The following is a 23,608-nucleotide window of genomic DNA, read 5'->3' on the forward strand; positions in this document are numbered from 1 at the left end:
TCCACAAACCAGCCAGATTTAAACTGGCTTAACTGACTTGTTGGTCTGGTTGCATGAAACGTGGTATTTTTGAAATACCGATTTGAGGCATGCAAACAATTTTTAGCAGACTGTGTTAAGTATAACCTGACAGTTGTGCTGCAGCATGGGAATGGGGCACCCTCCATTTAAAGCCAGATACCTGCCCTATAGGCCATACTGCCACTGATCAGCCCTGCATCAGCAAACTTCAGTGCCCAGGATTCTTAGGGGAGCTGGGGGGAAAGAGATGTGCTTTAGAGGGATGGTGCATACGAAGCACTTATCTGAGCTAAAATACGCTTAGCAACCCTGACCAAACTTCTACCTCAATCCTATTCCCACTGTTGAAACTCCACACCAATAACTGGGTTTTCAACAAAGTTTTTTCTGCCTTTCAGGTTAAAAGGCAATGTTGAGCCAGCAAACGGAGCTGCCCTTTGGCTCAACTGAAACAGCTGTTTTCCAGGAAAACACAACTGTTGCTGGCAAATGAGGGTGGGCGGAGGAAAGAGAATGGAAATGAAAGGCGGGGTGGTTCTGGAGAATAATTGTGAGTCAGAAACCAAAACAGCATTGCACAGGAGGAGTTCAATGAAGCAGCTCCTGCAAAGAGGAAAGCAGGTCAGCAATTTCATTTTATCGTTTTTATAAATTATTAGAAAACAGTGACCTTTTGGGGAGGGAGTGTGTGTGTGTGTGTGTGTGTGTGTGTGCCAGTTCCCTCAAGTGGCTTCCCAGATACAGTGGTACCTCGGGTTACATACGCTTCAGGTTACATACGCTTCAGGTTACAGACTCCGCTAACCCAGAAATAGTGCTTCAGGTTAAGAACTTTGCTTCAGGATGAGAACAGAAATTGTGCTCCGGCGGCACGGCGGCAGCAGGAGGCCCCATTAGCTAAAGTGGTCTTCAGGTTAAGAACAGTTTCAGGTTAAGAACGGACCTCCAGAACGAATTAAGTACTTAACCCGAGGTACCACTGTACTGCAGTTTGCAAAGGGTGCCGAGAGTTGTTGGGAGAACTCTCGCGGAGCTACCATTCCCAGCACCCTTAACGAACTACAACTCCCAGGATTCTTTGGGGGGGGAGTCATGACTGCTAAGGTGGCATCAGAGTGCTCTAGATGTGCAGGACACATGTGACCTAGCCGTGGCTCTCCGATGTTTACAAGAGAGAGATGCTGGGAATTAAACCTGGGACTGAAACATGTGCTATGCTGCTACTACTAGGCTTACAGTCCTTTTTCCTTGCGAGATCCCAGAGGCGTAGCATGGAAGGGCTGGGAGAGGGGCTGTTGCCCCAGCTTCAGTTTTGGGAGGGCACACAGGCTGGAAGGCGCCCAAAAAGGACGCAATACTACTGTACTGATTGTTAAATTTGTACCCATTGCTCTGCCTGCTACTGGAAGGGTGCAGCCCTCATGGTGCCCTAACCTCTTATTTGTACAGATAAAATCCTGCGCTCAAACATCCCATGGCACTAGTGCCGCCGAAAGACAGAAGCCAAGAGGGATAAAACGCACACAGATAAAAGGATGGGGTTACTAGGGGGCAGGCAAATGATCACAGAATTGTAGAGTTGGAAGGGACCCAAAGGCCGTCTAGTCCAACTGCCGTCAATGCAGGAATCCAGATTTAAAACAGCCAGGGGGAAGATAACAAGGCCCACCTCTGTTAAAAGTATTATAGGTAAAGGTAAAGGTACCCCTGCCCGTATGGGCCAGTCGTGTCCGACTCTGAGGTTGCGCGCCCATCTCGCTTAAGAGGCCGGGGGCCAGCGCTGTCCGAAGACACTTCCGTGTCACGTGGCCAGCGTGACAAGCTGCATCTGGCGAGCCAGAGCCGCACACGGAAACGCCGTTTACCTTCCCGCTGGTAAGCGGTCCCTATTTATCTACTTGCACCCGGGGGTGCTTTCGAACTGCTAGGTTGGCAGGCGCTGGGACCAAACGACGGGAGCGCACCCCGCCGCGGGGATTCGAACCGCCGACCTGACGATCGGCAAGTCCTAGGCGCTGAGGTTTTACCCACAGCGCCACCCGTGTCCAAAAGTATTATAGAGTCTTGGAAATCAGCCTTTCCAACCAGCCACAGCAGTCACCTAGCTGTTTATGGAGGAAAGTGGGAGGCTGGAAAATCCCCAGGCACACATGGTAGATCAAGAGAAAACTTCTCGACTTTTTAAAAAATATATACTTGGGATCTTTGTCGATCAGTGAAAGAAATCCTACCGGCTACAATTAGTTAGATGTTGGAAGATTTCACACGGGCACACAAAGGAACAATTTGAGACTCTCAGGAATCTAGCCACCGACATCTAAGAAAAGAACTTCCTGTATCCATCTGCTCATTTGCAGCTTCAGGAAAACAAAAAGGACAACACAGGAGTAAAGTGGGTCCTCCGCCAACTCAGCTGAAATTAATTACTTGGATCAAAAGCTTCAAGGGCAAACCGTTGAAAGAAAGCCGCAGGTTTGGCATTCCTGCCTTATCTTAATTTTGAAAGCTGCAGGGCTTTACTGCCTGGACTAGTCTCACTGTAAGTTTATATTATTATACTGCAATCATTTTTTATATAGCTCACTGTTTATTTTGTATCATTGTTTATAAATGCATCATTTACATTGCCTTCATCATACATATTAGCAATTTTCACCATTTACTTTTAATAAGTTTTCTGATGTATTTTCTTTTGGCGTGATTCTGGGTCTTTGCTCACAGGAACAAATTAATATCATCTAAATTGAGAGACCGCTTTTCTGATGACATGGTCCCACTTCACATCACTGGCTCCCATGGGGGCCAACTTGAATAAAATATGGGGGGGCAAATAAACCCCTACCCTGCATAAACAATCACATGATGTAGAGCACAGACACCATCTGAGTGGCAGTGCCCACTAACTTTGGAGGGATCCAGCCCCCTCAAATATTTTATGGGGGGGGGCAAAGACCACTCGGCCCCTAGGAGTTAGTTGCTAATGGTTGGAGGTTGTTGTAATAGTAAGGAATGAATGGGGGAGAGGAGGTGCTATGTTTACCCACAACCATGTGTTTATTCATTGTAATGCCTAGTTTAGACCTGCATGCAGGTAAGAGCCATTGAAGATTATAGCGTTTGTCTGGAACCTTTGATTCAAGTATTTAAAATCTATTTCCAAATGCCACCAATGATGTGGAGCAAAAACCCCTCCCCACATTGTTCATTCATAACAATGAATGGATGCCACCTGCAAAAATATAATGTTACACAAGCCTGTCGGTTTCAAATGCTTTAGCTTTCTTTATGAAATAAAAGTAAAATAAACATGTACATTTTCTGATGTAACAAAAGGTATTTATCTCCCTTTACTAAACAAAAGTGAAACGAACAAACTTCCTTCTGCAACTAATCCAGAATGCGGCAACTAGACTGGTGACTGGGAGTGGCCGCCAAGACCATGTCCTGAAAGACCTACATTGGCTCCCAGTACAGTGGTGCCCCGCAAGACGAACGCCTCGCAAGACGGAAAACCCGCTAGACGAAAGGGTTTTCCGTTTTGGAGGCGCTTCGCAAAACGAATTTCCCTATGGGCTTCCTTCGCAAGACGAAAAAGTCTTGTGAGTTCCTTCAGGTTTTTTTTTCCTTTTCCCCCCCTTTTCCTAAGCCGCTAAGCCGCTTATCAGCTGATTGCTAAAAGCCGCTAAACCACTAATAGCGCTAATCCGCTAAACTGTCAATGGGCTTGCTTTGCAAGACGAAAAAACCGCTATATGAAGAGCCTCGCGGAACGAATTAATTTCGTCTTGCGAGGCACCACTGTATGTTTCCGAACACAATTCAAAGTGTTGGTGCTGACCTTTAAAGCCCCAAATGGCCTCGGCCCAGTATATATGAAGGAGCGTCCCTACCCCCATCATTCAGCCTCCAAGGGCCTTCTGGCTGTTCCCTCCCTGCGAGATGTGAGGTTACAGGGAACCAGGCAGAGGGCCTTCTCGGTGGTGGTGCCCGCCCTGTGGAACGCCCTCCCATCAGAGGTCAAGGAAATAAACATCTATCTGACTTTTAGAAGAAGTTTAGGTAAGTTTTTAATGTTTGAAGTTTTATTCTGTTTTTAATGTTCTGTTGAAAGCCGCCCAGAGTGGCTGGGGAAACCCAGCCAGATGGGCGGGATAGAAATAATATATCATCATCATCATCATCATCATCCTTGAATCACATTGTAAGGCATCAAGAAATCTTCCGGGGCAAGCTGGAAATCATCCTAATTTGTACAGGAAATTCCCCCAATCCAAAATTTCCTGGAAAACTAACATCCACTGGGTGCAATTAACTTCCCTCCACTCCACCCTGCCTTTCAGATTCTTCCATGGAGCTCTCTACAGAAGGATACCACTACGATGATTATGAACTGAACACTACTTTCGACTACGCTTCCTTCGAAATGCTTTGCTACAAAGGTGAGATCAGAGCATTCATCACCTCATTCCTACCGGCATTCTACTCTGTCGTTTTCTTCGTTGGGCTCGCTGGGAATTCCCTAGTGGTGGCATTCTTCGCCTACATCAGAAAACTAAAGACCAGGGTGGATGTATACATCATGAACTTGGCGATTGCCGATTTGTTACTGCTCTGCACTCTTCCCTTTTGGGCGGCAAGTGCCGCCCACGGGTGGGTCCTAGGTATCCCTTTGTGCAAGATCACGTCCGCTATCTACACAATGACCTTCAGTGCTAGCATGCAATTTCTGGCCTGCATCAGCGTCGACAGATACAAAGCCATTGTCAAATCCCAAGCTAAACCAGGGGCCATCAACCAATGCGTCAAAACGTCTTTCCTTGTCTGGGCAGCTGCCATGTTCCTTTGCATTCCTGAACTTGTCTTTAACACAGTCGTGGAGTTCAACAACAGACTTACATGTTTTCCCGCATTTCCTCAAAGCACGGGGAACGTAATTAACGTAACCATCGAAATAGCAGAAATGTTGCTGAGTTTTGCGCTGCCTTTCCTCATCATGCTAGTTTGCTACTCGGCTGTGGCCAGAACTCTCATTTTGAGCCCCAGTGTTAAAAAATGCCGGCCTCTGAAAGTTCTTGTCGCAGCGGTGTCGGTCTTTATCGTCACGCAACTGCCTTATAACATCGTCAAGCTTTGGAAAGCCATTGACATTATCTACCCGCTTATTACAGACTGCAGCACAAGCAAAACCATTGATATCGTATTCCAGGTGACCAACAGCGTTGCTTTGTTCCACTGCTGCCTGAACCCCATCCTTTATTTTTTTATGGGAGCCTCTTTCAAAATGCACATGGTCAAAATGGCAAAGCGTTGCGGCTACTGGAGAAGGCAGCAGAGCACAGCGAATGAAGAAATTCCTATGGACTATGAAGATTCTGGGCAAGAAACCAGTAGCTTCACTATTTAGAAAATGGGGAGAAGGAAAGCAATCCGTGTTCGCTTAAGCCAGTCAATGCCTGGCTGTGCTGGGTTGACACAGAGAGATCCTTGATAAAAGAACTGAATATCGACTGCGATTGCTTCACGTGGTAGGATGAAGCTGTTCTAATCGAGCAGATAGCTGGACCTAGCGTACCTGCTCTTTGCTGACAACATAACCTAGTTTAAATGGGCTGATCTATGCATACAGGAAATGTTGCACATTATTTCTAACATCAAATAATACATACTAATGAAATGTTAAAGTGGAAATAAGCCTGCTTAGTAGGAACGGCGCAAGTGCCCTTGCTCGCCCGGCACAGACCCGCTCGCTCAGTGTGCTGCCTGCCATGCCCACCGCGGCACGAAGTGGCCAGCTGAGCCAGGAGGCGCCGCGTCCATCCTCCACCTCTTCCCCACCGGAGAAGCCGCCCTCCAAACGCTGCCCACCTCCTCCAGTCCTAAAAAAAGGTCAAGTCTGGGGAAAGGGGAGGGCGCCGGCAGCATCTTTGCACCACGGCGCCTGATATGCTTAAGATGGCCCTGCCACTGACCATACTGATGGGGGCTGATGGGAGCCAGAGTCCCACAACCCCACTGGATCAATGCTTCCCCCCAAGCCCTGCTATAAATCCTGGTGCTAAGTTTTCTCCTGCTCCCCCCCCCAGATAATTTACATGGAACAGGAATCCAGAAAACGCATAGGATAATGGCATCAGTACATGGGGATGCCATGTTCAGGTGCTGCTCAAGAATGCATCTGGATACTTATATGGACAAGAATACACCTAAACACTTATTTACACAAATATTTGTATAGTAATTTTTTGGTGGGGGGGGGGACTTTATTCCTTCATGTAATGGAATTTGAAGTGCAGGCCTTACTGCGTAGAATTTCCTAATACGATTAGAACTGTCACATAACGACACCTACAGCATTTCCATTAAGTCACACACAACGCAATCTTATGTTTTGTTATTCCTATTGTATTATATTAATATATATTATGCTTCATTTTTGTATACAATAAAAGAGCTTCAATGGAAGAGAAAGGAACCACGTGTATAAAACAATCCCTGAACTACTATGTTTTTGTTTTTTTATAGGGGAATCTTTCAAACTCAAAATTCAGGAGGGTCCCTTATTGCCTTGCAGAAGTTTTGGGATATCAGCTAATTAGCATCTCATACTATTCCGATTCAAAAGATTGATATGTCTGTAGCTTCACACACTGTTAAACAACTTGTGTGTAAAATATATTCCAAAGGAGTCATTGGTTTACATCAGGGGTTCCCAGACTTCAGCTGTTGTTGGACTACAACTCCCATCATCCCTAGTTAGCAGGACGAGTGATCAGGGATGATGGGAATTGTAGTCCAAAACCAGCTTGAGGCCCAAGTTTGGGAAACACTGGTTTACATGTACACAGCACAGCGTTGAGACTCAGCACGATTAATGTGTCTTCTCCACTATTTATAGAACACTCAGTTTGAGAAGGGCCCTAGGATTCAGTTCACCTATGTGCAGGAGCAAACCTTAATGCTGGAGTCCCATGTGACTTAATCCATAGATAAAATATAATGGAATATCTAGCATGCAAATGCAAAGGCCTGTTCAAGCATGACGCTAGGAAAAAAATAAAAGTCATCTTTCTTAGTCCTCATGTAGCCAATACAGAAACATGGGAGGGAGGACAGAATTCTGAGATAGAATTGACCTCAACATTCCAGGAAAACTTTGTTTTACTCACCGCTGCTCCACCACTTTTGGCCGTTGATCACGTAGCTGTCTCCATCTCTCTCGAGGCTGCATTCCATATTGGTGGCATCACTGGAAGCGACGCCAGGTTCTGTTCAAACAAAATACCAATCATGGCTTACTGCAGCTGGAGTAATTGAAAACAGAATTTAACTTAGCCCATTCTATCACCAAGCAGAGGTGATAGAAGCAGCATCAGTGGTCTGCAAGGAGAAAAGGCAGTCCGTCTGTCCCCACCACCCTCAGCAGATGATGTGACCATTTATGTGGTTTTATTATGTTGCTCCGGCAGGAAGGTAAACGGTGTTTCCGTGTGCTGCTCTGGTTCCGCCAGAAGCAGCTTAATCATGCTGGCCACATGACCCGGAAAAAACTGTCTGCAGAAGCGGACAAACGCCAGCTCCCTCAGCCTGTAAAGCGAGATGAGCGGCGCAACCCCAGAGTCGTTCGCGACTGGACTTAATTGTCAGGGGTCCCTTTACCTTTTTATTATGTTGCTTAATGTTCCCCTACGGGTGGCACTGTGGGTTAAACCAGAGCCTAGGGCTTGCCGATCAGAAGGTTGGTGGTTCGAATCCCCTTAACGGGGTGAGCTCCCGTTGTTCGATCCCTGCTCCTGCCAATCTAGCAGTTCGAAAGCACATCAAAGTGCAAGTAGATAACTAGGTACTGCTCCAGCGGGAAGGTAAACGGCGTTTCCGTGTGCTGCTCTGGTTCGTCAGAAGCGGCTTAGTCATGCTGGCCACATGACCCAGATGCTGTATGCCAGCTCCCTCGGCCAATAAAGTGAGATGAGCGCCGCAACCCCAGAGTCTGTCACGACTGGACCTAATGGTCAGGGGTCCCTTTACCTTTAATGTTCCCCTAGTTGTTTTAAAGCACTTCTGGGGACCACACAAACTGGTTGGCATTTTTCCTGGTCCTTCTTGATTGGTTTGGGAAGTGGCCTTACTATTGATTTTGCTGAAGATCTTAGATCAGCCGTGGCAAACCTTTTAGAGACCGAGTGCCCAAACTGCAACCCAAAACCCACTTATTTCTCGCAAAGTGCCAACACAAAGTGCCCTGAGTTGTTGAACTTCTTTGCGGGGGGGTTGCACACTGTTGTTGAGCTTTCATTGGGGGGAATGTTCAGGTTTGCTGAGCTTTTTCGAGGGAGGCAGCCACCAAACTAATACAGAGGAAGCCAATCGACAAGAGGCAATAATCTCCCACCCAATCGCCGCAGACAATCTCTGGCTCGCACAAGCAAAACATAACCCGTTTCTGGCTCGCAGTGGCATGGGGGGCCGGGGAACTCTAGTGAGATTTTCCTGCCCACAGTGGTCGGGGGGGCAGCTGCCCACTTTGCCAACCCCCAGCAATGGTGCAGATGAACCGATGGCACACATGCCCACAGAGAGGGCTCTGAGTGCCTGCTCTGATACAGGTGCCATAGGTGTGCCACCACTGTCTTAGATTGTTTCTAAGTTAATCTAAGGAGAATGTCAAAGAGCTCAAATATATATGTAGACATATATTTATTAGTTGAGAATTCTTATCAACATGCAATTCTATGTGATGTAGAAAGATGAACGGTGATGAGAAGGACAGGGAATATTTTAAATCTGGTTCAAGCTATATTTGTTTTATTATTGCAATGTTTCTTACAGGTTATTGAATTTCACACTTATACAGTGGTACCTCGGGTTACAGACACTTCAGGTTACATACGCTTTAGGTTACAGACTCCGCTAACCCAGAATTAGTATCTCGGGTTAAGAATTTTGCTTCAGGATGAAAACAGAAATCGCATGGTGGCGGCGTGGCAGCAGTGGGAGGCCCCATTAGCTAAAGTGGTGCTTCAGGTTAAGAACAGTTTCAGGTTAAGAATGGATCTCCGGAACGAATTAAGTACGTAACCAGAGGTACCACTGTATAACAAAACATATATAAATCTCCAATTATTAAAAAACAGTATAAAAATAAGACAAACATACAGAAATAATAATTGGAGCAGATATAAATGATAAAGAAAAGATATTCCTGGAAAAATACTACAGAGGAACTGTTGCGGACCATCAATACTAAAACCATTATATTTCTCTGTATGTAACACAAATGTAAGAAGTCACCATACAGTCCTTATTGGAGGATTTTTGTAGCACCGTATCACAATCCTTAGTTTTAGGAGGAGAAGAAGAAACTATTACCTGTCATGCAGAAGCAAGAACTTATTTTCCCTTCCAGGAGAGGCTCCAGCCACTGTTTCTTTTGTTCCTGGGTCCCATACATGTGCAGGACCTCCATGTTTCCTGTGTCTGGGGGAAGACAAACAGAAAAGACGCTGTTGCAGTTTCCGCTCCATCAGACACACAGTGATCACTGCATAGAGGCAAGGATGGGAAACCTCAGGCCCAGGAACCATATGCAACACCTCAGGACTCATTATCCAGCCCTGAGGACAACTCCCAAGCTCACGTCTGTCACCAGCCCTGCTTTGCACCCTCCTTGAGTGGTTTTTGCCTGGCTGGAATGTGCCCTTCAACTCTGAAAATGCTTCTACCTTCCTAGATGTAGGATGAAAGTAAAGGTAAAGGTAAAGGGACCCCTGACCATTAGGTCCAATCGTGACTGACTCTGGGTTGCGGCGCACATCTTGTTTTATTGGCCGAGAGAGCCGGCGTACAGCTTCCAGGTCATGTGGCCAGAATGACTAAGCCACTTCTGGCGAACCAGAGCAGCACACGTAAACACCGTTTACCTTCCTGCTGGAGCAGTACCTATTTATCTCCTTGCACTTTGACGTGCTTTCGAACTGCTAGGTGGGCAGGAGCAGGGACCAAGCAACGGGAGCTCACCCCGTCACGGGGATTCAAACCGCCAACCTTCTGATCAGCAAGCCCTAGGCTCAGTGGTTTAACCCACAGCGCCACCCTCGTCCCATGTAGGATGAAGAGGGGTGTGCAAATGGTGTCTGTAGGAACCAGTCAAAGATCTAATGCACATTTGTCTCTGGCATGCAGTCCCTGAAGAGAAAGCATGGCACTTGAGCTGAGAAAGGTTCCCCATCAGGTACTAGGTTAGCCCAGTTGGTTAGAGCATGAGACTCTTAATCTCAGGGTAATGGGTTCGAATCCCAAATTGGGCATTGCAGCGGGCTGGACTAGATAACCCTTGAGGTCCCTTCCAACTCTACAGTTCTGTGATTCTACGATCCCTGGTATGAGTGTCATAACAATTCACTGACCTGGGGCATGACAGTTGAACACGTTGGGCGCGAAGAAGCACTTCCCAGTCTCTTCTGCGATTAAGGCATAGTCCAGCTGGCCAAGACCACTAACCCCTGGCAGGAAAAGGTTCCAGAGACCCTCTGCCTTGGCCCTTTCCTGATGACAGAAGTAAGAGGGATCAAGCCAAGTCATGGTGGCACTGAACAACCATTCTAATATTTTAGCTAGAAGGGAGATATATAATACTTAAATATAATAAAATAAATAATTTAAGAGCCGGGATGCTTACAGCATTTGGGGAAATATACGTATTTTAATATAATCCCAATAAAATAAATGCCAATCTGATTGAAATCACAGCGCTCAGAAAACACCAAGCCAAATTCTTGGTTCTGGCAATGCCATAAACAGCTTCACTTATTCTGTCTGTCTGTCTGTCTGTCTGTCTGTCTCTCTCTCTCTCTCTCTCTCTTTCTTTCTCTCTTTCTCTTTCCTTCTTTCCTTCCTTCTTCTCTCTCTCTGTCTCATATACACACCAATTCTTAATGTGTGAAATTATTATTTTTTCCTCCTTGGTTATAGAAACAGAAGACTAAAAACTACACATTGCAGAGATTTCTGTCTTTCCACAGTGTTATTCAGCAAAACATCTACGATTAACGGCCCAGAGTGTAAGCCTGTGAAACTGCAGAAGAAATTTGGCCTAGGCTTGCCTGCAGTTGAAATCAATTGACCTAAAGTGCTTTAAAGCAAAAGCGTCGCCGTTTTATCAGGCATGTGGATCAGGGTGATAAACTACCCTTTCTCTTCAAAACTTTACCAGCCATTTTAATTGGAATAAGATCCCCAAACATCAGATAAGCTATTCTTCAAGTGACATTTGCACAGCTACCGGACTGTATCAGGTAATTCCTTCCATTATTAACACCACAGAAGTGAAAAAATACAAGCACCTTCAGTCTCTCAATCACGGCAGGCTTTTTCCATACGTCTGGCGAATTTTTATTTCTGGCGTAATACTCCACCATTTCCTAGGAAAATAAAATACATCAATAGAGAACACATAACAGCCAAAAAGCCACATCAGTGCATTTCCCCCCGTCAGTACATTTCACTAGATTGCTTCTTACTCTGCTTTTCATATGGTTTGTGAGTAATTGGAATGTGAATGTGAGCACCTGAAGTCCAATAGACTGGATTAATAGTGAAGCAATATTCCCCTCACACATCTAAATGACTATATGACTTTCAGAAAACATCTGAAGGCAGCCCAGTACAACAGGGAATTTTTAAATGTTTGACGTTTTATTGTGCTTTTAATATTTTGTTGTGAGCCAACCAGAGTGGCTGGGACAGCCCAGTCAGATGGGTGTTATATAAATAATAAAATAATACAGTGGTACCTCGGGTTACGAACTTAATTCATTCTGGAGGTCCGTTCTTAACCCGAAACTGTTCTTAACCTGAGGCGCGCTTTCGCTAATGGGGCCTCCCGCTGCTGCTGTGCTGCCGGCGCACAATTTCTGTTCTCATCCTGAAGCAAAGTTCTTAACCTGAAGCACTATTTCTGGGTTAGCGGAGTCTGTAACCTGAAGTGTATGTAACCCGAGGTACCACTGTAAAATAAAAGGACTCCTGTAAAGCCATTACAGTGATACCTCAGGTTACATACGCTTCAGGTTACATACACTTCAGGTTACAGACTCTGCTAACCCAGAAATAGTGCTTCAGGTTAAGAACTTTGCTTCAGGATGAGAACAGAAATTGTGCTCCGGCGGCGCGGCAGCAGCAGGAGGCCCCATTAGCTAAAATGGTGCTTCAGGTAAAGAACAGTTTCAGGTTAAGAATGGACCTCCGGAACGAATTAAGTACTTAACCTGAGGTACCACTATATGTCTAGAGTGTAATTTACCTAACTGTACCATTGGACCTTAGAAAGGCCCACCACTATTTTCTGTCCTGGCGCCCCTGCACTAGATGGCTGGGTCTGAAAGCTATCCACCATTAAAATTTCCCACAATGCCACAGGTCACTGTTTTGTTTGGGGTGGGCTTAAAATGGCAGGCATTTCCCAGCTGCCCGATTTAGAAAACAGATGCTGCTGCTGCTACTGCATGCCCCTGGGGTGAGGACACCAACCCAGGAAGTGAGTTACCAGACCACATTTTGTTATGAGGCAACTCAGGCTTACAGCTGGTCCTGGCGGCCAGAGATGAAAAAAGTTGCACCAGCTAAAATCCCCTCTCTGTAGAGGCACCAACTTCTCAAGGTGATTGAGGAGGCCTGATGTTTCGTCTTGACATCATGCACACCCGATGTTGCACAACATCCCAATGTCACGAGCATGGCATTGTGATGTACCACGGGGCAGAGTCAAATGCCCTCTGAAAATTGATGGGGCCCACCCACTAATAAAAAAACATTTGGGGTGTGTGAAAGTGCCTCTGTCCCCAGGATCTGGCACCTATGCCTCTGTGTAAAACTGTTAAGTTGTGGGTGAACATATCAGACGACACAGCAATTCTTCAAACAGCTCTTGTTTATTCACAGGCCAGAACAGAACAGGACTGAAGGGTTCAGCCAGCCTGCTTATATAGAGCTCTAGTACAATGTAACTGTAACAACTTTCTGTAACTATCCAATCACTGAACGTCACTTTCGATCCCTTATTTGCATATGTGGACCTGAACTATCTACAGTATCCCCCTGCTGGCCCAGGGTGAGAACTTCAGTACATAACAAAAACTATGAATGATACAGGAGTCCTAATAACCTTCGCAATGGGATCACCTCTGCCTTCTGGCACTGAGGGAGGAACTAGACCTGACAGCAGGGAGGCCAAAGCTGTACTGGACTTGAACTCTCATCATCTCTGCTCATAGCCATGTTGTTTGATGGAAGCTGAAGTCTAACGACAGATGGAGAGCAGCAGATTCCCCATCTCTGCTAGATAACTGCTAAATAACTAAATCTGTGTCTTACTTTGACAACCACAAATCAGTACAGTGGTACCTCGGGTTACATACTCTTCAGGTTACAGACTCTGCTAACCCAGAAATATTGCTTCAGGTTAAGAACTTTGCTTCAGGATGAGAACAGAAATCGGCAGCAGCGGGAGGCCCCATTAGCTAAGGTGGTGCTTCAGGTTAAGAACAGTTTCAGGTTAAGTACGGACCTCCGGAACGAATTAAGTACTTAACCCGAGGTACCACTGTACTGTTGAATCATATACTAGAGAAATCTTAATAAACCAGGGCAAAATTCAGCCACATTTCTGTTCCTAATCAATGATCAGGCACTAATCTGTGCCTGATTAGTACCAGTGTTCTGAATATGCTACATCATATGTCTCACCATTTCAGCTGGAAAAACATATTTCTTCATGAAATCCTTCACCGTTTCAAGCACTTCTTTGCCCTCTTTAGACTGGTGGAATAATTCTCCTGTGCTACAGGGCTGACTCTCAGTGGCAAAAGATGTTCTAGAAGAAAAACCCAGATGGGACAGTAATGGTATTTTTCTTCAGCTACATAGCCTTAAAGCAGAAACAAATTCATCTCCCCGACTCCTCATGCAATACCCCACACTATGACCTCAACTGCTTTGGAGTGAACTCGTTGCCATTTAAAAAAAAATATTCTGAATAAACCATTCTTACTTTTTTGATACCAGTAATCCAGTTTCTGCCAAAGGTTTCACCATACTGCCAAACTTGTGGCTGTTTTCCGCAACGGAATTTCCCTGAAGGTATCTGGCATAGATGCCCTAAGGAACATATAAACGAAAGTGTGTGTGATTTGGCTTTTTATTTCATTCAAGAACCCACTTGCTAAAACAATATGTCATGTAGAAATTGTGAAATGGCACAACACTTAGTACTGAACAGCCAAACAATTCTGCCTCTGAAACAACTGATAAAATATAAAATTTGGAGAGCTGTTGTTTGTTACTAGCTAAGGTAATATATAATGACCTTTGTTATTTTATTTTGAAATACTTTTTATTAAAGGTTTTCTTGAATTACAAAAGAACTGCAATGTCTCTCTCTCTCTCGTTACGTACAGTGTAAGACAATGTTGTTGATGTTCCAGAGCTGTTTATTTTTTTAAAAAGTTGGGGTGTTGAGGACACTGACACAAACCCACTGCAGGTGGCTAAAATCCAGCTCCTGTAGGCTGTGGAAAACTAAATATGAAGTATGGTAGTAGTAATAATCTCAACTAGCCCCGCAAAATCTCACAGCTGGATCTGCCAGTGTTTAAGGTGAGCCAAAAACAGGACTGGTTCCCCACTGTCACCCAGTTATTAAATTTTGTGTTCATGTGAATGTTAAGGGGCATTTGAATGGCGTGATTGACACATGCCTGAGACATATCTAGGAAATATGCACATCAAAGTAACGCTCAGTTTCTTGTTGAACTTCAAAAAACTTCACTAATATTATGTAGGAGTATGGCTTGCAGTATTTCTCCCTGAAACTTAAAATATGTTTAAAACGGGTAAGATATATTTATAGCCACAACTATTACCTGCATTATTGAAGCCACTTTAAAATACGAGAGAGCAAGGAAGAAATTCAGGTTGGGCACAGCAGTGCTGATACCTCTGCAGTGACAGTACGTCGCGATCACTTCTTCAGCCGAAGGAATTCCTAGGAAATTGATACGGAATAATGTGAAAACTTGGCTTGGTGTGCCAGTTACACACAGTTGTTGTTGTCTTAATTGTATGCAACAGGGGTATAAATAGATATACAGTTATACCTTGGGTTACAGACACTTGGGGTTGCGCAATTTCGGGTTGTGCACTGCGCCGAATCTGGAAGTACCAGAACGAGTTACTTCCAGGTTTTGGCGCATGCACAGAAGCGCTAAATCTTGCTTTGCGCATGTGCAGAAGCATCGAATCGCGACCTGCATGTGCACAGACACGGCGCTGCTGGTTGCGAGCGCTGCGGGTTGTGAATGTGCTTCCCGCATGGATCACGTTCGCAACCCGGGCGTCCACTGTACTAGTACAGTCATACCTTGGGTTGAATATGCTTCATGTTGAGCGCATTCGAGTTGCGTTCCATGGCAACCCGGAGGTAACAGAGCACGTTACCTGCATTATTGCGGTTTCGTCGCTCGCGCATGCGCATATGCTCAAAATGTCACGCGCATGCACATAAGCGGTGAAAAGCGACGCGCACATGTGCAGACGTGCCATCACTAGTTACATTTGCTTCTGGATGCGAATGGGGCTCCAGAACGGATCCCGTTCGCATCCCGAGGTACCACTGTACTGCATCTATTTTCTCATGCAGCAATATAGCCATCAGATCATAGAACCATAGAGAGATAGAGCTGGAAGGAACGACAAGGGTCATCTAGACCAAGCCCCTACAAAGCAAGAATCTTCTGACTAACATGGGGCTCGAACCCACAATCCTGAGATTAAGAGTCTCATGCTGTAGCAACTGAAATAACTAACAGGTTGTATCCTATGCAGTGCTTATGTGAGAATGCTCCCACATCTCATAGGCATACACTGAGCTGTTGTTGCCTACCAGTCACATGGAGCTGGCAGTTAGTAATTCCTTTGCCCCACAGATAAACCTTTTTTAAACAAAACTTTGGTGTGGGTGGAGGGTGGGAAGAAGAGAGAGGAGCAATGGAGATAATCCCACTTGCTCAGGCTGCATGTTGTTGCCTGCCAGTCACGTGGAGCTGGCAGCAGGAACTTCCTTTACCCTATTGAGTTTCTAATATAAAAAAAGTCTGGTTGTGAAAAGGTGTGTGTGTCCATATGAACTTATTCTGTGGTTTATTACTAGATCGTGGCATATGTAAGGTGAGTGGTGTAACCTAATATGACAAGAGGTACCCCATCATGAATTTTTGTGTCCCTGGTACCAGTCCGATCCCAGCCTTGGCTCCTGAAAGGCATTCAGGCATACCTGGAGTTCCTCACACAAATTTCCTTGCATAAAGGTCAGCACGTGCAAATTTAGTTGCCAAGTACAATCTGTCCACCCCCTGAATGGAGACCATCAAGATAATTTGAAGGCAGGGAGCAGACAAAGACAACCAGCTCAGTTCCACTTCACTAGGATGGTAGTCTTTCAAACCCTTAATTTGCAAGATGGAAATGGGCAGGAACTCTGCTGGAAAGACAATATCTGCTATAAGAATTTCTCATCCCAAAGCCATTTCTCTTCTCCATGAAGGAAATGATATAATAAAGGAACCCTAAAATTTGTAGCCAGTGGCTCTCATCGCTCTAGCGAGGACCTTCATTCAGCTCACTGGTCCCCAAAGGTTGGTGACCCCCCAATACATAGGCACAGAACATATAAAGAAAGATGGGTGCATACCCGCAATATTGTTTATATACTGGAAATTCGCCATTTGCAAATGTTTGAGGGATCTGGGCCAAAACCAGAGAGAAACAGTGTAAGCGAAGTCTGCCAGAGGATGCCCTATAGTCGAAAGTTCCCAGTCCAGCACTGCCACAACACGGGCCTGGAAAGAGAGGAATACAAGGGGGGAAACCAGTGGCAATGGTGAAAAGGTTTAGATCAACATTCATCAACCTGGTGCCCTCCAGATGTTGCTGGATTGCAGCAAAGCTGGCTGGGGCTGATGGGATTTGTAGTCCACCAACATCTGGAGGGCACCAGTTCTGCAAGGGCTGGATTAGGCCAACAGTCCCCAACCACTTGCGTACACACAAGGCTCTAGACACAAACATTTTCTTCCTCGAGTTGCAGTAATCCAACGAACATCTTTGCTGGACTTATGCGGCTCTCCCTGGTCTTGAAATAAGAATGGGATCCCAGAGAGACTGTTCTAGGACTGGAGGAATAACCTCAATGAAGTGAGCACAGGTGAGTATAAAGGGACCATTAACACCAGTCCATCTTCAGTGCCCTGCTTCCATTCATTCAACTTCTGAGAAGCTTGTTTTTATTACATCAGCAGCCACTCTAAAATATTGTTGCAGAATTTACATACAAGCATTTATATCTATCATGTAAAACAAGAGCAACTAACCATGTTCCATGGGCTGCATCCTGCCCCCAAGAAGGTTTTCTGTGACCCCCCCACCCTTGTCATTATTTTAAAAGAATCATAGAATTGTAGAGTTGGAAGGGACCCTGAAGATCATCTAATCCAACCCCTGCAATATAGGAGTGTCGAACCTGCAACCTTGGTGTTACCAGCTCTAAAGAGTCACTTAAAAAAAAATAATGACTGGTTCTATGGGTCTCTCACTATGATTCCATGATGCCGGGAGCCACCCCAATATTTGTCTCAATGTTAAGAGATTTAGAAAAAGGCAAAACCGTGCAATTATTATGCAGTTAAGACTGTGGTTTGCAATCTTGGTTTGCCTGTAAACTGCAGTTTGCATTTACCACCATTTACCCAGTTTCAAAGCAAAAGCAAATGAGGGTTTGCCACTAAACTGGAAGTGAGGGGGGGAGAGAATCACAAAGCATGCAAGCACAGGGCTCATTCTGATTGCACCCAATATTTTCTGGCACTGTATCAAGCCTCCACCCACATGTGTCCAATAATTGCTTTGGAATGGACTACTGCAATGCACTCTAGGTGGGGCTACCTTTGAAGGTGACCCGGAAACTACAACTACCGTAATCCAGAATGCGGCAGCTAGATTGGTAACTGGGAGCAGCTGGCGAGACCATATAACACCGGTCTTGAAAGACCGACACTGGCTCCCAGTTCGTTTCCAAGCACAATTCAAAGTGTTGGTGCTGACCTTTAAAGCCCTAAACGGCCTCGGTCCAGTATACCTGAATAAGTTTCTCCACCTCCATCGTTCTGCCCGGACACTGAGGTCCAGCGCCGAGGGCCTTCTGGCGGTTCCCTCATTGCGAGAAGCCAAATTACAGGGAACCAGGCAGAGGGCCTTCTCGGTAGTGGCGCCCGCCCTGTGGAACACCCTCCCATCAGATGTCAAAGAGAAAAACAACTACCAGACTTTTAGAAGACATCTGAAGGCAGCCCTGTTTAGGGAAGCTTTTAGTGTTTAATAGACTATTGTATTTTAATATTCTGTTGGAAGCCGCCCAGAGTGGCTGGGGAAACCCAGCCAGATGGGTGGGGTATAAATAATAAATTATTATTATTAATTAATTAATTATTATTATTATTATTATTATTATTATTATTATTACATTGCATAAGGATATTACTGTGTTGCAATGGAAGGTTGAGGAAAACCTCTCAGAACTAGAGGTACAGCCTACTAGGTAAGGGCCAGGTCCACTGGAACAAGCAAGAATCACATGCCCTGTATCACATGCTGCTACTTCACTGGACTAGTATTTTGTGGAAAGAATTTGCACTTAAGGGGACGATTGCAGAACAAAGCCCAAACTGGCTGTCATCATGGTCATGAAACCAAAGATTTGGACTTTATTCTACAAGTGTTGCGTAACTTGTTGCTTGCGCAAAAAGGGCTCAACTTTCACTCACAAAAGAGGTAGCACAGAGATGCAGGAGGGAAGTTTTAAAGGGCTCTTTTTAGAATGATCCCTCCCACAAGGTAGTTATGTAACTATGTGAATTTATTTACCGGGTTAATGCCCAACTGGTTTTCTCAGCTCGGTTCAAACCATGAGGAAGATACGCCTAGAGGTTACAGCTCAACTGCCCAGATTTTTAATTCCTCCCCTCATTCTTAAGCATTTTATTTCACACTGTCCTTTTCCCTGACATTCTGGCACAACATGTCATTCAGAAGAAGTCAGGAAAGCTTGCCAAGCATGGTGGTCGATTCGTATCACTACTGGCTCCGTTCAGTATTACAACATCTCTATGTACTCTGTCTCTGAAGTCTATTATTCTATTAGGAATATAAAATATAATTCAGTGTTCCTTTCTAAATCTAAAGACATTTGTGTATCTAATGGAGCAGTAAGAGGCCTCCTTCAGCAAGGAACATTGTTATCAATGTCCTTTCTCATAATTGTCTACTTGTCATGATAAAAACAAGTAAATCACTAAAACAAGGCAGCCAAGTAATAGCCCTTCTTCCCTCAGACACATTTAAAAGGCTGTAGAATATTAATCAGCCCAAGGCCTAGTTGAAGAGGAACGTTTTCATTATATATATTTCAGGCTCTAGGCAAACTTCCCTGGGGAGAGCATTCCACAAACTGGGAGCCACTACAGAGAAGGCCCTTCAGACCTCGCATGCAGAAGGCACACAAATAAGGGCCTCGGATTATGAACACAGAGTCTAGGACAGTTTATATGGGGAGGGGTTGTCCTTCAAGTCCCTTTTTTATGTACTATGGTAAAGGAGTGATTCATGAGGGTACTGGCATCAAATTGATTCAAACCTATGGAATAAATAAATTTGAGGCACGACAAAAAGGATTATGCAGACATACTCTTAGAGAATTGGAAACCAATTGCACAAGTTACCCTCAGCACCATCCAATCTTTGGGTGGAAATGTGCCCCCTTCTAACAGACTCCTTTATTCTTGTATCATTTACAAAGCATTCCATAGCCTTATCTTTCTTTCTTTCTTTCTTTCTTTCTTTCTTTCTTTCTTTCATTCATTCATTCATTCCAATCCCTCTTCAGAGTGGCCACTGGTGACAAATTTAAACAAATTGCACCTAACCAATAGAGCAGTGTCACCCGTGTCTTGCTTCTGATGACACACAAAAGTATGTCATCTTTTGGACATCTTCCTCGGAGGCAGAAAATGCAATATTTTACAAAGCACACAGAAATAAGAGGGACTACTTTTATCTCAGGGCTCTATGCACATAGTATACTGAAAACGCTACACACCTAACTGAAGCCGTATGCACAATACCTCTGTTGGATGAAATATGATGTTGTCTAATCGAAAATCTCCATGGACCAACTTTTCTTCAGTATCGCCAGGAGGCAGGTTGCTGGTTAACCATTCAGCCAATTCATCCATAGCTGGGATGTTTGCATGAGCAGCTGCTTGATACTGTCTTCTCCAAGTTGATACCTGAAAACAAAATCAGTAAGGGATGGGGGGAAATATATGTTAGACTGAGGCCCAACTGAAGGCAAAATGTTATGGTTCTGATCAAAAAATAAATTGCTTAAGCTTAGACAAAAGGTTTGTGCTAGCGGACTTCTCCATTTCTTTTTTAGTATTATATCACAATATTGCTTTCAAAAGCAGATTGCCATGTTTGCAGAGTTTTTTGGATACTACTCCAGGAGTTCCCAAAATGTGGTTCATGGACTTCATTCAGGAAGTCCGCAGTGTGTCTATGGATTTGTGACGAAAGAGGGCACATCCATCATAATCAATTTTTAGTGAATTTTTATTGCTTCTTTCATTTCCCGTATTGTATTTTATTGTATTTGTTACAGGATAAAATGCAATTTATAAGAAACCAATGAAGCAAAAAATCAAAACAAAAAACCTTTAAAAATCATGCAGCGTCAAGCAGAGTGAATTACAATCGAAGCAAGAGGAAGAAAAATCATTAAGTGGTCAGCTAAGACGCTCAGCGATTTTCAAGTGCTCGTGGGGGGGGGGGGGAGTTTGGGAACCACTATCCTAATCCATAGGTACTCGGGTGGCACTGTGGGTTAAACCACAGAGCCTAGGACTTGCCGATCAGAAGGTCGGTGGTTCGAATCCCTGCGACGGGGTGAGCTCCCGTTGCTCGGTCCCTGCTCCTGCCAACCTAGCAGTTCGAAAGCACGTCAAAGTGCAAGTAGATAAATACTTCTCTGGCGAGAAGGTAAACAGCGTTTCCATGCGCTGCTCTGGTTCGCCAGAAGCGGCTTAGTCATGCTGGCCACATGACCCAGAAGCTGTACGCCGGCTCCCTCGGCCAATAAAGCAAGATGAGCGCCGCAACCCCAGAGTCGGTCACGACTGGACCTAATGGTCAGGGGTCCCTTTACCGTTACCTATCCTAATCCATAAAATTAATAGCCTGAACTTATTTATTTATTTACTTCAGAAGGGAACACTTCCTCACACAGCAAACGAGTAGCACAATTCAAATGGGTTTTTTTAATGAGAGTCAGAAGCACAGGTGTTGCAAAGGTGTGGGATGATCTGTTGTGGAAAACTGATAATGGGAACATCAGCAGTGAAGTATGAGGAGGACGAGCAAAGAAAGGGCAAATTGAACACCATTGGGTAAAGCAGAACTGCAAGTGTAAGAGGGCTGCAGAAAACCTATTTGCTTGATCAGCAGCTGCAGTTAAATCAAACTGGAAATGACCATTGATCTCTGGCCATTGCTGCTGCTTCTGTAAACGTGCTCCATTAGTTGCTGACACCAGCCACTTAAATATCGCCCAAGACTTGCAGAAAGCTAACTTTCTTGTTTAACAGTTGAAATATGTATCCCTTGCCTGACATCAAAAAATAAAATAAAATATGAGTGTGTGGAGGGAAGTCAGTCACTCTGTAAATGGCAAAGAGAACATTACTGGTGAAGAAAGTCATACGATGAGGCTGAAACACTGGAAAGGTTTTGTAGATCATTTACCTGCCTCTTGCAGTAACCTGGTCCTCTTCCATAGCCTTGGAGTCCCAGTGAATTCACATTGAATGAGTGTAGCTTGGCCAGAGTTTCTATTAGAGCTATGTATAGAGCAGATCTTTCCACTGGACGTATGTCAGGTAACGCAGTGTTTCGGAAGATGCGACCCTAAAGACACCAGGAGCCAAATATAAGGTGGGTGAGTAGCAAATAGGGAAGATTACAGCTTTAAAACACAAGATGCACCAGACCATCTGCACTGTGCATTTAAAGCAGTATCACGCCACTTTAAACAGTCGTGGCTGCCCCCTGGGAATCATAGTTTGTTCAGGGTACTGGGTGTTATTAGGAGACCTGCATCCCTCCCTGCCCCCTGCAAAGTTGCAATTCTTACAGTTGGGTTAACAGCAAATCACTCTTCCCAGGGAAATTTGGGGAAGAGGGGTCTCACAGAACCCTTAACAAGCTACAGTTTGTTTAGGGAAGCTTTTAATGTTTGATGCATTACTGTATTTTAATATTTGGTTGGAAGCCGCCCAGAGTGCCTGGGGAAGCCCAGCCAGATGGGTGGGGTATAAATAAATAAATTATTATTATTATTATTATTATTATTATTATTATTATTATTATTATTACAGTTCCCAGGAATCTTTGAGGGAACCCATGACTGTTGGTATGGTATGATACTACTTTAAATGCATAGTGCAGATAGAGCCTAATATTTAGGCTCAGAATCAATTACAAAGTCAGTGATGACTTTGTTTTACTGGTTTTCAGAAGCACTGAGACATAGATATGCTGCTTCACCTTAGTTGAGCAATGAAGAGAAACCAAGAGATTGGATTAGTAACATACCTAAGGGAAAACAACACGTGATCATAACTTCATAGTTCTGTCCTTGAATGCAGAACTTATTTTCACGAATTGGAAGGGGCTGGTGTGTGTGACTTTAATCTTTTGCTCCTGGCTGTGGTCCTCATTGCCACCCCACCCTCCACACAAACAAAATATGCATTGAAGAGAGGAGGAAAAGAGCCCATCCATTTTAAAAGAAACATTTTTGCAACGCATATTGCAAGCATCATAGAGCTGATCTGAATCAGAACTGCAGTAAGGGGCAAAGGCTTAGAGTCCCCTCTTCCCATACTCTAGGGTCCTGATCCAGATGGGGAGTCCCAGGCAGGGCAGGCCCAAGACATTTTGGCACCTGAGGTGAACCACAAAATGCAAACACACACACACCCCCACCAACCAAGGGAAGAAGGGGTAATAATTTATTATTTAAACCCTGCCCATCTGGCTGGGTTTCCCCAGCCACTCTGGGCGGCTTCCAACAGAATATTAAAATACAATAACCTATTAAACATTAAAAGCTTCCCTAAACAGGACTGCCTTCAGATGTCTTCTAAAAGTCTGGTAGTTGTTTTTCTCTTTGACATCTGATGGGAGGGCGTTCCACAGGGTGGGTGCCACTACCAAGAAGGCCCTCTGCCTGGTTCCCTGTAACTTAGCTTCTCGCAGCGAGGGAACCGCCAGAAGGCCCTTGGCACTGGACATCAGTGTCTGGGCAGAACAATGGGGGTGGAGACGCTCCTTCAGGTATACTGGGCCAAGAGCCATTTAGGGCTTTAAAGGTCGGCACCAACACTGGTGAAGTGAAGACCTACATGGAGGAGGAATAAATATTTAT

At 44.8% G+C, this 23,608-nt stretch overlaps 2 protein-coding genes across 5 annotated transcripts in view; one reads left to right on the forward strand and one right to left on the reverse strand.

The window, feature by feature from the left end:
* ACAD11 (acyl-CoA dehydrogenase family member 11) overlaps nt 1-23,608 on the reverse strand; it is a 38,849-nt gene that overhangs the window by 7,856 nt on the left and 7,385 nt on the right. The window contains exons 4-13 of the mRNA XM_053359339.1: nt 21,925-22,086; nt 20,247-20,411; nt 16,763-16,910; nt 14,937-15,058; nt 14,066-14,172; nt 13,762-13,888; nt 11,361-11,438; nt 10,425-10,563; nt 9,388-9,495; nt 7,188-7,286 (exon numbers count right to left, since the gene is read on the reverse strand). Coding sequence (XP_053215314.1) covers nt 7,188-7,286; nt 9,388-9,495; nt 10,425-10,563; nt 11,361-11,438; nt 13,762-13,888; nt 14,066-14,172; nt 14,937-15,058; nt 16,763-16,910; nt 20,247-20,411; nt 21,925-22,086 — 1,255 coding nt within the window. The remainder of the gene's footprint in view (nt 1-7,187; nt 7,287-9,387; nt 9,496-10,424; nt 10,564-11,360; nt 11,439-13,761; nt 13,889-14,065; nt 14,173-14,936; nt 15,059-16,762; nt 16,911-20,246; nt 20,412-21,924; nt 22,087-23,608) is intronic.
* Nucleotides 429-5,722, forward strand: ACKR4 (atypical chemokine receptor 4). Of its 4 annotated transcripts, none has more exons than XM_053359344.1 (3): nt 429-642; nt 2,238-2,560; nt 4,362-5,722. In XM_053359344.1, the coding sequence occupies exon 3, from the start codon at nt 4,370-4,372 to the stop codon at nt 5,423-5,425; it is 1,056 nt and encodes a 351-aa protein (XP_053215319.1). In that variant the 5' UTR covers nt 429-642; nt 2,238-2,560; nt 4,362-4,369; the 3' UTR covers nt 5,426-5,722. The 4 variants fall into 4 exon arrangements, with proteins under 4 accessions (XP_053215319.1, XP_053215318.1, XP_053215317.1 ...); XM_053359342.1 differs by lacking the exon at nt 429-642 and adding an exon at nt 1,590-1,710 and having other exon boundaries at nt 2,082-2,560; XM_053359345.1 differs by lacking the exon at nt 429-642 and adding an exon at nt 1,590-1,710 and having other exon boundaries at nt 2,082-2,493.

This window comes from Podarcis raffonei, chromosome 12 (assembly GCF_027172205.1).
Source record: "Podarcis raffonei isolate rPodRaf1 chromosome 12, rPodRaf1.pri, whole genome shotgun sequence".
In the NCBI taxonomy this organism is placed as follows: Eukaryota; Metazoa; Chordata; class Lepidosauria; order Squamata; family Lacertidae; genus Podarcis; species Podarcis raffonei.